This window comes from Scatophagus argus, chromosome 21, assembly GCF_020382885.2.
Source record: "Scatophagus argus isolate fScaArg1 chromosome 21, fScaArg1.pri, whole genome shotgun sequence".
Taxonomy (NCBI): Eukaryota; Metazoa; Chordata; class Actinopteri; family Scatophagidae; genus Scatophagus; species Scatophagus argus.
This window is the reverse complement of record NC_058513.1, coordinates 2968963-2983314: the sequence shown is the minus strand read 5'-3', so window position 1 is coordinate 2983314 and position 14352 is coordinate 2968963. Positions and strand designations below refer to the sequence as shown.

At 41.6% G+C, this 14352-nt stretch overlaps 1 protein-coding gene across 4 annotated transcripts in view; it reads left to right on the top strand.

Moving 5' to 3' along the window:
- Window positions 1-14352, top strand: part of dnah9 (dynein, axonemal, heavy chain 9) — a 120214-nt gene that overhangs the window by 33097 nt on the left and 72765 nt on the right. For all 4 annotated transcript variants that reach the window (XM_046376223.1, XM_046376225.1, XM_046376224.1 and 1 more), the window contains 8 exons: window positions 1734-1890; window positions 2892-2996; window positions 6806-6963; window positions 8200-8338; window positions 10690-10977; window positions 13190-13400; window positions 13490-13617; window positions 13969-14077. In XM_046376223.1, the coding sequence (XP_046232179.1) occupies window positions 1734-1890; window positions 2892-2996; window positions 6806-6963; window positions 8200-8338; window positions 10690-10977; window positions 13190-13400; window positions 13490-13617; window positions 13969-14077 (1295 nt within the window). The remainder of the gene's footprint in view (window positions 1-1733; window positions 1891-2891; window positions 2997-6805; window positions 6964-8199; window positions 8339-10689; window positions 10978-13189; window positions 13401-13489; window positions 13618-13968; window positions 14078-14352) is intronic.

The following is a 14352-nucleotide window of genomic DNA, read 5'->3' as shown; positions in this document are numbered from 1 at the left end:
CAATCAAAAAAAATAAAAAATAAAAAATATTTTGCCACACAGCTGGGCTTGATTATGGTTTGGTTGAGTATGGAGTGTGCAACCAGACTAATGAGTTGTCATTTTGTCAGTGTTTAAAGGCTCTTAGAAAGTATTTAACCTTATTAAAATTGCTTCTGATTGATTCAATAATAAATTTAAACTACTGCACAAAAGAAATAGACATTACAACCTGGCAATTAACAATTGTTTTCACTCCCTTTACATGAAAGCAATAGTCCAGCATTTGAAACTATGATTTTACTGTTTTTACTTTCTTTCCAAGGTGAAATGATAAATTAACACCACCACCATTCATGTATAAGTATAGAGCTAATCAATAGGGAATAAGCTTAGCTTAGCATAAAAAGCAGATAGCAAACAGCAAACCTGCCTCTGTCTGAGTACACCCATTAAAGCCTTAAAAGCTCACTAATCAACATATTTTTAATTTGTTAAATCTGCCCAGAGACAGAAATGTAAAAAAACCCCCCAAAAAATGGCATCTAATTTGTCTAAAACAGCAAGCCTTTTCCTGTTGCTGTTTTTGTGTGGATTAAACAAATAATATTCAGCAACAGCCGGTCTCCAATATATTGGGTGTGTTTTTGAACATCGGACAGGGCCGGGGTAGCTGTTTCCCACTGTTTCCGCTAATTGGCTGCCAGCCTGACACTTTAGACAGAGACATTAAAGCACCACTGATCTTTTCATTCGACTCATAGAAGGAACGCAAACTTATTTCACAAAATGTTTAAAGGTATACTATGCTGGAGGTTTCTTATTATGAAAACAAACAAACTAAAAAGCCACAATGTATAGACTCAGTCATCACTTATGACCAGCTACACGTGTATGATGATTCACTGAGCTGCAGAGATCCATCCCTCTGACTGTATTTTTCAATTGTTCTAAACGTTTCTGGTTGTAAGCCTGTGTGCAGTGAATTTAGCCCCCAGCCAATAACAAGGCGAGGGCTGGGCTCTTCGTCTCACTCTCTGTCCTGGATACATACAGAGCTACAGGACTGTGTGAATGTTGCACTGAGGGTGAGGCGCCTGATTATGGATCCCACTGATTTTCTTGCTGGCCCTTCTCTGCCTCTTGATTAGTTGGTTTGCTTGATTGAGTTGTTTGGCTGTAGACACCATGAGTTAGCCATCTGAGTCAAGCGTAGAGGCTGCATTATGTATTGCTTTGCTGTGTGTCTGTTTTCTTGAGGCTTTTTTGTTAAACAAACATACATCAGCGGTGCTACTACAGCAGCTTGTGAGCTGTTTGTGAGCGGTACGTTTTAAATGTACATTTCTTTATATATATATAATGAATCCCAATGTAAAGTTTTTATTTTCATTTTTATTTACTTTCTGATTGAATGGAAACATTTGTTTAGTATTCCAGGGACTCATTTTAGGCTCCATAAAAACTGCAAACAGCACAGAAAAAACTCGATACCAAGAACTACACATACCTTGTGTCTGTGAGGTGACCGTGCTAACCCCTGAGCTAATGTTGCCGTAGATGCATGCTAAAACAGATCTTGAGATATACCAGCGTGTCTAATCAGCCTCCTCACTGTGAATGAATGGAACGAGGTGGCCTTGTCCATATCATAATAAATAAAAAAGCAGTCAGTGGAATCAGTTTTTTGGTTCCTAGCTGCCAGGCTCCAGTTCTAATCAGCGAAGCATCTGTGTTTCTCAACTGTTATTTAGATGCTACATCACCCTGACCCAGTCGCTCCACCTGACCATGAGTGGAGCTCCGGCAGGGCCCGCAGGCACAGGGAAGACTGAGACTACCAAAGACCTGGGCAGAGCCCTGGGCATCATGGTGTACGTCTTTAACTGCTCTGAACAAATGGACTACAAGGTGAGTAAGCATGCATTGGTGCACATGTAGGACTTGTAGCCTGCGCACGTAGCTAATGTGCATTCCATAATATGCATGTTTCTTTTCATCTTTGCCTTTGTCAGCGATATGGTGTGCATTTGTCATTAAAGTCGTCAGCTCACCTTTGCGCTCTTCTCTTTTCATCTTTTTTTTCTTTTCATCTTCTGTCTTGCATGTTTCCCTCTTGAAAGAAGAACTGTTTAGTTAAACTCCGATTGTTATTTCTTTGCTAAACCTTGTCAAAACGCTCGCTCCGTTCCCAACCTCTATCTTACTTTATTATTCGCTCTTGTATACTCTTACACACACTCATATTCTGCATATTGAGTGCTCAAGGGAGACATAAACATAATCTTGTGATCCGGCTTCACAGGGGCATCATTACAGTATTGAGGCGTGCAGCACCTCCGGCTGTACACACCGCAGCAAGGTATCAGAGAGAAGTGCTAATATACTCCAGGAGGAACACAGGCACTAGAAGCTAACTTCAGAGCCCCACACTGTTACTCATATTCAGTCATGCACACTTACACACAAGTTGGATCAATCCTCCAGTCAGCTCCAGTTTGCGTCAGAGAAGGTTTCCTCTGCCCCGTAATTGGAGAGAAAAGTCAGCTGTCTGCTTCATCCTGGTCCAGCTGCTCTCCCAAGGGCTGTTCACCTGCCCTAAAGTTAGTGTTGGAAAAACTAAAATGTGGGTGGTAGTCATTTTAGCGTTTCTCTTTTTGGCATCAACGCTTTGTTTTATTATGGTGAGGCCCTGTTTATGTATCATCCTGTTATTATTTGCCTGCTCGCAGCCTGCTGTGGTAACTGCAGTTCTCTTTCCATATATCTTCTGTCTAATTGACGATATGTCTGTGTCTGCCTCGCCACACGCCTTATCAGTCAGACAGTCTCCACCTGTGAGCCTGCCTGACTGACTTCCTGTCCCACTGTGTCCATCTGAATATCTGTCTCTCATTCTCTTTGTCCAACAGTCCTGCGGGAACATCTACAAAGGCCTGGCACAGACAGGGGCGTGGGGCTGCTTTGACGAGTTTAACAGGATCTCAGTGGAGGTGCTGTCTGTCGTGGCTGTACAGGTAAGAAGGAGTCCACTTCCTCCGCCTCAGGTGCTCCCAAAATCCCATTCAGGTCCAGACTTCATTGTGAGAGCAGTCGGAGTGTATTTTCACCCTGGGCAGTTGGAACTATGTGTGAGTTTTCATCTTATTTGAGAAGTGGCCTTATCCCAATCAAGTTGTGGTGAAAATAAGATCTTTAAAACAGCACCAGCAGAGGTAAATAGCCTCTTCATAATGATTGCAAACGTAAATTGCTTCAGCTATAAGACTAATCCACCCAGACTGGCCCCTTTGCACCGCAGAGCCTCTTCATAATTGGAGCCTTCTCTGATCTGATTTGAGAGTTGAGGATGGAAAACCACTTTCTTTGCTTGCCTGTGGAGGTGATCATGATGCTCACATTTTTCAGCACTGATAAAAAGCAACGTTGAATGGACAAACTCTCAGAGGATGCTCTACAATAATTTCGGTGAATTAGTATTTGCTCAGCGTTGATACACTTGAGTACATCCTTGATCCTTGCAAATCTGTAACCTTTACCGTCACAACTAAATGCCTAATGTCAACTCTTATTTCAATCGTATCCTCAAACTTCCAAACCCAGTCTTGGCCTTCAGAGAGTTATGTGAAGTTGTGAGGGATGTCCTCACAATGCAAAAAACAAAAAATCAGTCACATACACACACACACAAACACACACACACAGAGCTTGGTTGCAGTATACTTGCAACCAACCAACACCAATCATTTTAACATAATTACAATGCCACAATTATCACTGGTGGCCACTGGGATTTGCTTATGGTGCTGGGAAGGAATTTAATGTTAATGTTCTTTTGCTGAACACTAGTGCAAGACAAAAATCAAGTGTTTGCATCTCTGGGCGTCTGTTTGACTTGGTAATGTTTATTCACAATAATGCATATTTATCTCCGCAAGAGTCTTTCAGATAATTTAATTTTAAACAAAACAGTCTTCACTTGTGCAAACAAATGTAAGCTTTTAGCTGACTGTAATAACAAAGCTGGAACTGAAAAACGGTCTCGTTGTAGTGAGCTGAAATGGCATTTGTCTGTCCTGAGTTAATACAAGCCATGGGACTGTGTCACTGTAAGTCACAGTAAACACATAGGATAAGGTGCAGATTAAGTGAAATGTAGCCTGTAAATATTCATCAGGCAAAATTGGCCAAATGGCGAACAAAGGGGCACAAATTAATACCATTTGGAGAAAAAAAACATCCAATAGTGGCTGTTGCCTGATAGAGTGGTGTTCATTCATTACTACTAAAAACCTGTCATTATTAAGGCTGTTGGCAGAGTGTTTTATAGATTGTACTGAAGAACACCAACAACACTGTTCTGTCATTTTTAATGTAGTTCTTCAATGCCGTGAGGTTCCTTGGAGAGAGAACCTGTCATGGACATCACTCATTGCCACTCAGATAAAGCAAGCACAGAAATCACCATAAGGCTAAAATCCCATACCAAGTTCTCACTTTTAAAGACGAGAAACAGAAAGCGTCCTGATGAGAAACATCTCCAACTGGCTTGGCACAGCCCGGGACAGGAAGCCTATGCAGCAGGTGATTAAAACCGCCTAGAATGTTGTTGGTACCCCTCTACTGAGCATCGGTGATATCGATGGGGTGAGGCGAGGTATCCAGATTGTAGACAGACACCGTTCTCAACTAGCTGATGAACACAGTGGAGCATTTAGCAGCTGAAGAGACAGATATTTTTTCTCAGCAGTTGGCTTAAACCAAAAGCAGATATTGGACTTTAATGATCAGATGGACAGTGCTCCGAATGAATGCCAGCCTTGCTCTGTCTCTGCTGGATGTCACTAACACATTAGCCATGTGAACTTGGTGATACATGTTAATGCATTTGCAGTTTGCGGTGATTAATTCCTTAAAAAAGGAATGCAGGTTTAAGTCATTACCTCAGTATAACCTCAGGTCTTGAATCCCTCTGAAAGAAATGTATCATTCTTGTAGTGCCTTTGCCTTCATTCTCCTCTTCGATCTCCTCCTCGTTTTTGGTGACATGAAGTTAAGAAAAAGACTTTTTTTTCTCTCCATACTGAACAGTGTATACTCTGAGCAACCTACAGTAGCTGGCCCTTTGATTTCGGGAGCCTTTTGAGAAATCAGCCATATTCTGCGTGTTTCAGCTGATGCTAGCTTTTCTGCTATCTTGCATTCTGTTATCCCGGATCAAACAGAGCCTCTCTCTGTGGTTTCTTGAGTCCCTCAGGTGTATTCAAACCATGCATGCTGTTGCCCCAGACAATATCTTTATGCATGTGCAATACTGTCACAACAAAATGCATACAGCTGATAAATACGCTGATCATGATCGTGATGATAACCGAGACAGAGCTCTCCAAAGGATCATCATTCATTGCTAGACTTAACACTGACTTCTCTGCCCTTCCTTGTGTCTCTCATAAGCAACAATGAAAGTCAAGCTGCCTTCTTCCATAAGCTGTGGAACAGTACTTAAAGAATTTTAAAGTGCCAGTAGAATGGATAGGTGTTGCGTGGCATAATGAATAATAAATCACGGTGACTTATATGTGAAGAAGTAGACCTTGAAAACAGAGGAGCGTCAAACTCCTACTGTGACAGCTGGCAGCTTGCTCCAGCGCTCAGACTGCTTCAGTGGAGCCAACGCCGAGCCATCTCTCTCCACGGCGCACACACCTAATCCATCCTCTGAAGGGGGGGCAGCTAGCATAGCGCAGCGACATACTCGGCTGCCGGCCGGGGTCTGCTAACACAGGTGGCGGGACCAATTCTACATTAAATAAAGCAGAGACAAACAGAAGGCTGCCACATAACAATATGGAGATAAATTGGTGAAGTTCTGCCTCTATTACAGCCAATGTAAGACCGGACTGTGAATGCACTGATGCTGCTGGCACCAGGCTGTACATTCAGAGAGACAGCAAAGCTCCACTGGATTACACCTTTCAGAACCGTGTCTGTTCTTAGAATTTTTTAAGATGTGCTTTACTTCCCTTTGTGTCCCTGTAGGAGAGCAGTCGTGGGCTGCTGTCATTTCACATAAAAAACAAGCTCCTCCGATGTCCCCATGAAAACTTTTGTTCTTTTTGTTTTTGGACTGCAGCTGCACTGTTTGTTTTTGCCTCTTCCTGTTTTGTTAGTATGACTGAGTGATCTGTAGCTGAGTACTCACCCGTGAAGAGATGTTCCTCCTCTTTCCAGCTGTCGACTCGCTACGCCTTTTTTACCACACGCATGTTAAATTCATAAAGCCTCTTACAGGCTGGGATTCAGAGTTTTAGGCCAAGACACACACACACAAAGTTTGTCTCTGATATCTCATTCAATCATAATGTAGACAAACGGAGCCTTGGCAGTTCATCCATCCAGTAAACCCTGTCTGATAACATGCTCATATTATTGATGAAATTGTGTCCCTGAGAAAAAGGTGCATATCGCATATCAATTTGACATGCTGTTGTAAATTGACTCATTTATGAGCTTATTCAGGCTACATCCGTTCTGAGGGTTTGATTAGTTGGAAGTGTCTTTTGTGAGTGCTAATGAGTGATAAAAGTTTATGAAATCAGCCAAATCTTCTGCATAGCTTCTGCATCGTAAGGCCTATAGAGCATGCACACTAGAGACTCCTGATAAACTTCCTGTTTATCCCTCCAATAACTTGAATGGGTAGAAAAGTATTTAATCACATAACTCTTCTTGACTATCCAAATGTTTGTTTTTGGACCAAATGGTTCAAATTCTGGTAGCGAAAATAATCATTTTGTGGTGACAAATGATTCTTCTGTACGTGCAGGTTAAAAGCATACAGGACGCCATTCGAGATAAGAAGCAGAGGTTCAACTTCATGGGAGAGGAAGTGAATCTTTGCCCAACTGTTGGCATCTTCATCACAATGAACCCAGGCTATGCTGGCAGGACTGAGCTTCCTGAGAACCTCAAGGCCCTCTTCAGGTAGGCCAACACAAGTCGCACGTCTGTGCTTCACTACGTCGTCTTTTTTCTGGTGGGTTCATGATTAGTCCATTAGTGCAAGTATAAATTATCAATAAGTCATGTGATTCTAAATTATATCAATTCAAAACACTAACAAGAAAGTTTGTCATGAAATTTATGATACACGTATGGTGTCCTTCTCTGATTACCCAGTGGGAGCCAGGCTCCATCCAATCCCAACAGGATCAGTAGATTGAGAAGGGGATACCAGTCAGTAGATGGGAACTTGACAATATTGTTGGAAAAAAAGAGTTCAGCGTCCTTTTGCTAAACCACATTTCATTAACCTTAAATCAAGAATCGATAAGCTAATTGTGACAAAATTTCGCAAAATGTAGGATAAAATTATGGCATGATGATATTTTATATCCAAAAGGTCAAAGGTCAGCTTCACAACATAATGCTTTCTGTTCATTATTCAACACCAGGCAGATTGTGCCCATATATCAATCTAATCTAATCTTAGGTGTCCACCTTGAAACTGTGCTGATTGTATGGATCTTCTGTGCTGTTGGGTTGAACTTGTGTGTGAAGCTTCCACGTTTTAGAATTTGTAGCTTCTTTGTGGGAACACCCATATCTGAGGCATCGTGGTCCACCACAAGTTCATTGGTTTGGCTGATAATGAGCTTCAGTTGATGCACCATGTGATGAAGCTCTCTATCAGCCACTACATAAATTATATGAGTCTGAACAGACATGGGTGTAAACTACAACCTGACCGGTGTTCTGAGGCATACAAGTTCAAGGTGGTGATTCTGTTAAAAACATCAAATTACTAAAAAGGGATAGAGGGAATGTTTTTTTTTTCCACTATAAAGTGATTCTAGTGAAAGCTGTTGATGTCAATTCCACCTGACACAAGTGTCATAAGGCTGCAGGTGCATGCAGCGAGGCAAGAGTGTCAGAGAAAGAGAGAGAGAGCATGTGGTGACTCCTTTAAGGGAAGACAGCTTAGAACATAAAGCAGAGATCATCAGAGAAGAGCTGTGTGAAGTGTTTAATTGTGACGGATTGTGTTTTGTATCAAAGCTGGCGTTGCTCTGCCGTTTGCTTGCTCTTTCTCAAAAGTTACTAAAAAGTTCACAGAAATCAAGTGAATTGAGCGTACCGCAGGTGACAGAACATGTATTTATATCAGCTTATGAACTACATCTGAGCTCCTTTTAATAGCTTCTGACCATTTCACCACAGACCGTGTGCCATGGTGGTGCCAGACTTCGAACTCATCTGTGAAATCATGCTGGTGGCCGAGGGCTTCATTAACGCTCGGGTCCTCGCGAGGAAGTTCATCACCCTCTACACACTGTGTAAAGAGCTGCTGTCCAAACAGGTACTCTCTGCTTTCTTTGACGTTACACATCTGCAAAAAGACATATCCATCCATTTCCACTTCAAAGCTGAACAGCTGACACAATGCTCTTTTTAATATTTGATAAAGAAATGACTCTGAGGCATCACACAAGAGCTGACTGAACTGTCTGGGTGAAGTCTTACGTGCATATGAATAAGAAGCCACAGGGAGTTTGGATGTTATTCCATCTAAATTTTTCTTTAATCTTTTTTAGTCCTGTTTTGCATGTCTTCCTATTATTTTAATTATTTAAGAAAGCAATAAAATCACTCGCAGTGCTGAGTAACAGTTACAGTGCAGCTCCTCAACTCGGGTAAGCAATATAATGAGCCCTCAGTTCTGGATGAATTTCTCATGACCACAGACCCATTTAAGTGTCACAGTACACTACTTCCTTTTTATGGCTGCTTTATGAAGCTCTGGTTCTTCAGACATTTTTAAATATCACCTTAATTATAGTTTTTAGCTGCTTCAGAGTTCAATTGCAAGTTTTCCAACATTAGCAACGCAGTGGCAGTGAAGTCAAATGGTAATGAACAGACTGCTTCTCTAAGCTATATTCATGAGAGCTGAAACTGCAAATCAGTGGAAAGTGCAGATTCACAGAACTACTGTCTTGAATTAAACAAGTAAGTAGTTCATAATTGTGAATATAATATTACACAAGTTCTGCCTCTAGTCCTGTGCAGACCTACTCCAGACACCAGAGCATGCTAAGAGAGCACAGTAAATTATATTGATGTTATCAGAACCTGCAGGGAGCTGAAATGATGCTCTAATAAGTCTGTGGTCTCTAGTTTCATGGCAGCAAAAAGGTCGGAATGCTGCGGCAGTGTGTCTGCAGCTGGTTTCTGCATGGGTCTGTTATAAAGTGCTGAGCTTCAACATAAGGCACCTGTGACAGACACGTGTGACATGTGAGAGCCTCTGACTTGGGTTAAACATTGGAGGGGGACGAAAAGTGCAGATAATTTAAGATGATGTCATGTTGTGAGGAGACCTTCTGTATGCTCAATCCAAGTGTGGGCACAGCTTTACCCAACGCATAATGAAGTCACCAAAGAAAACAAAGCTTTGGTCAACAATGATCGATCAATTGATCCATTTCATAAATACATAACACAGGTTGTTGTAGTTGCACAACGTGTTTGTGGTTGCATATATTATCTTCCATGGCTCCAGACCTTGGGAGGCATTGTTTTTTTTAGCATGTTTTATTTTACTTCAGTCTGGCTCTTAGCTGCTAACTAGCTTTTCACAATCTGAACCAACCAACAACTGCTGTGAAGACATACAGGCAGACATGTTGCACGAACATATCTTAAAATGTTAAGTACTGACTCTCATCTACTATTTCTCTTGTCTGTTAGTAAATATTGTAAGGTGGTTGTGTTCTGACTTATTTCAGCCTAAGTTTCCTCTGATTCATAAAAATGACCAGTTCATACATTATAATGATTCTAGAGATAAATTACAAACATTAAGAGATTACACATAGACTAGCATATGCTAATGTCAGCATGCTAACTTACTCAAAATAACAATGGTAACATGTTAGGCAGATGAATTTTACAATGCTGACTTTCTTAGGTTAGCATGTCAGAATGCTAAAATTTGCTAAGAAGTGTTAAACACAAAGTACTGCTGAGGTTGAAGGGAGCATGCCAGTAGTTTTACAGGTATTTTGTTTCCAAAGTTATAGGAGAGATTAAAATTGTGAGCTGATGATGCTGCTGGATTAAAAGTACAGAGATCATCCCATGGAGATACCTCCACAGTATTGCGTGCCAATTCACCCAGCAGTTGTTGAGATTCTTCACTGATACTCGACACCTACTGGTGGTTTCAAGATATCAGAACCAAATTTTATGACAAGCCATCCAGTAGTTATTGGGACTTTTTAGTCTGGACCAAAATGGTGGACTGATGGAGCAATATTGCCATCTCTGTTTCAGTACCCTGTGATGCTGCTTTGTTTTTTTGATTTGCACACAGATTGATTAAATAGGCCACTCAATGAAATGAGATACTAAAATGGCACAGGGGACACGGCCCTTCTATGTTAAGATGATGGAGTGAGTAATTTTCCTCAGATCTCTGTCAGCAGCTACAGGGAAATATATCATTCTGGAGACTGATGGATCTCACTGGTGAACTGAATAAACTCTGATAAGGTTCATGATATTACTAGATGATAGACGCAGCTCTTTTTTTTTTCTTTTTTAAATTTAGCTATACCTTTTTAATCTCACTGAGTCATCTCTACACATACTGCTGTAAAACTGTGTGTTTTCATCTGCTCACTGACATCTCTCTGGCCTTTACCAAAGGACCACTACGACTGGGGCCTCCGAGCCATCAAGTCAGTGTTGGTGGTGGCCGGTTCTCTGAAAAGGGGAGATCCCGGCCGAGAGGAGGATCAGGTGCTGATGCGAGCTCTGAGAGACTTCAACATCCCCAAGATTGTGACCGATGACATGCCTGTGTTCATGGGTCTGATCGGAGACCTGTTTCCTGCTCTGGACGTCCCCAGGAAGAGAGACCTAGACTTTGAGAAGCATGTGAAAGAGTCCATTTTGGACTTGAAGTTACAGGCCGAGGACAATTTTGTACTCAAGGTGCAGTAAACATGGTTCCTTGGTGGCCTCCTGACATGCTTGTCTGCTTCAGTTTATCACATTCGGTTTTTATTACAGCTAAAAAAAGTGTGTCACAAGTTTTGCTAAGCCAAGTATGAAGGCAAACACAAGTCATCTGCGAAGTCCCCAAACGGGGGTTTCATCTTTAACAGTTTAGACAGATATTACAGTTGTAGCACTTTCATTTAGATTTATCTTACTTCTTTCCAAAAGCTATTTACCTCATGTCATAATGTTCTCCTGGGAAATACACATTAGTGTCAGACAAGTCTGCAGCATCTGGATGAATCGGCCAAATATTGCAGAAAGCCAACCGCTGCTTGCGATGAGAGTTCAGGTGCCGGAGCTGCTGACCTAATTCTAGTCATTATGTCACATACAGATAAAAACACACACACTCACACACATGCTCGATAGAAGGCGGTATATGTCAGAGACAGATGAACGTAGGACCAGGGGAAATAAGTGCAATCTGCCTCAGGTCAAATAGACACGGGAACCACATAATAACACTCCATCAATGGAGGCTGCCGCTGCACCATGCCACTTAACCCTGACATTGTGAGAGACAGCCACGGAAATAAACAAAGAGGAGGAGAAACACAGTGAGTGAGAGAGAGAGAGAGAGAGAGAATGGCAGAGCGGTCAATAACAACCATCCACCCCCAGAGTCTGAACTTTTACTTTCTTTGTTTGTGAGATCAACCTTTTGATTTCAGACAAGGAGGAAAGGGAGGTAGGGAGGAGGGGGGGGGTTGCATACCTTTAGCGTTAGCATGTGCTAGCATTAGTCCTCCCCACGTCAAAGCAGTAATCAGCCAGCGCCTTTGAGAGTATAAAGCTGCCTGCGCTTCGGCTTGAATGGACGGTGAGTAGGAGCCCTGAGGAGTCCGGTCGATGGCATTGATTGAGCTTGCCATCTGTATGTTTGAGTGGAAGTGGGGAGGAGATCTCTCTCTCTCTCGCCCATTTTTCTCTCTGTTATTCTGTTACACACTCTGTGGTGTCACCTCCCATAACTGAATTGACTGGAAATTTTACATTGTGAGTCAAGAAAATTTCAGTCAAGTATGAGGGTGCCTATTTGACATTTGAGAAGTGCCCCCAAACATGAAATATTTTGTATTGCAAAGGTCGTATGTAGAGAAACATTATGTAATCAGGACTGGAGAAAGCCAACTGCTGACACCTTTCATTTAAAATTTATACCTCATATCATTTTATTGTTTTATATATTTAAAAACATCCTTTTCAAATTTTTCACAGTGACTAAGTATTTTATGATAACAGTTCCATATTACATACTACATCCTGGTAGAATGTAATACGCACCATATTCTGACTTAAGTCGACCATCTTGGTCTCCTGAAATTCTTCCCGCGCTTCAACCAGTCGACTGGCCAATGGGGAAAAAAAACACATCTGAACAGTTTCACAATATACATGGATTCAGAACTGCTTTAAAACAAGCCATTGTCTGATTAATGAGAATTTGGTTGGAGAAGGGCGTATCAACCAACCAGTTTACAAAGTGACCAGAAGAAGTCAACCTTACATTATATATACGCTCTTAAAGCTGTACAGTTTTGGCATTTATTATGTTTTATATCAACAAGTAGAAAAAAATGATACAAGATATGCGCTCTTCCATTCCCTGTTATAGGCATACTGACTTTTGTGTATACTTAATTTTGCCACTTTTGTCCACTGGAATTGGGATATATGAAATTTACAAGCAAAAAACACTGAAAACAGTCAGCAGCAGTCAGTGACATTACTTTCACTTATTGCTTGTCATAATGCATTTTTCATTGATTTAATACAGAACATCTTTTGTTTTCTATAGAAACATTATACTACATTTTGCAATAAGTGTGCAGATATCTGTCCTTCCAGAAGACCACTGCTGTCATTTATTGCAGTGTGTGAACAGTGTATTAAGCTGCTGCGCTGCACTGCAGTGCATCACACCACCCTGTCATTCTACATCACTTTATATTCACCATAAAGCAGCACATTAAGACTGAGATGCAGTAGACGGAGTGCTACAGTGTAGTTGCTTGTGAAATGCTACATTATCTACATTGCTACTGTAATAGGCTCAGTGTTTATTTGTGTACCATGTCATCATTGTCCTTCATGTGGTCTAAACAAAGCATTAATAAAATGGTTCATTCTGTGTGTGTGTTAGGTGGTGCAGCTGGAGGAACTGCTGGCGGTGCGTCACTCTGTGTTTGTGATCGGGAATGCAGGCACTGGGAAAAGTCAGGTGATGAGGTCGCTGCAAAGGACCTATCAGAACATGAAGCGCAGGCCTGTGTGGGCGGATCTTAACCCAAAGGCTGTGACCAATGATGAGCTTTTTGGCATCATCAACCCGGCAACCAGAGAGTGGAAAGATGGTAATTATGGCTTCATGCAGAAACCACGTTTGATCAATATAAAGTGTTTAATGACCTTATTTGAATATCCAAACCCCTTCTCCCTGCAGGCCTGTTCTCCAATATAATGCGTGAACTGGCCAATATCAGTCACAATGGACCAAAGTGGATTGTTTTGGATGGAGACATTGACCCGATGTGGATTGAGTCACTCAACACAGTCATGGATGACAACAAGGTGTGAGCGACTTGAATGTGTGTGCTTAAATGTGTGAACTGAGTCTTTTATTTAGTATCAAAACCACTAAAGCGACACATTTTACTGTCTGTTATTCACTAAATCAGCATTCAGATACAAATAGGAAGATGTGGTTGAGTCATCACTGACACGAGAGAGTAGTAAACTATTTGTACTTTGTGGATGAGAGAATAAGTGTCAGTGTGTGCCTGTAATGCTGAGAATAGTAAAAGAGCTGAGGAAAGCAGGTGACATAATCGAGAATAACACTGTAAAAGGCACAAAAAATGACAGTCTTTGTCTGTCCTATCTACATACACTGCATGTGAATGTCCTGTATCCTTCTGTTAGGTGCTGACTCTGGCCAGTAATGAGCGGATCCCTCTGAACCCCACCATGAGGCTGGTATTTGAGATCAGCCACCTTCGTACCGCCACCCCTGCTACTGTATCAAGAGCAGGTAGTCCTTGCCCTTCACAGTATTGTGGTTGTAATAGATGTATTTTTTAATGTCCCATTCCTAAGGAGCAGTGGTTGCCATTGTACGGCTCACGGGGATAAACTAACATTACCACTGCGAGCACACGTCTTGATTAAATTGGCCCTAGTCAGTTTCTAGCCATGCTAGCTGTATAGCACAACGGACGTCTGTTGAACAGGTGTCATGAAATTTGGTGGAGCCATTTATGTTCCCCACTTGATGAAAAGTAATACATTGACTTTTCATCTGCAGTT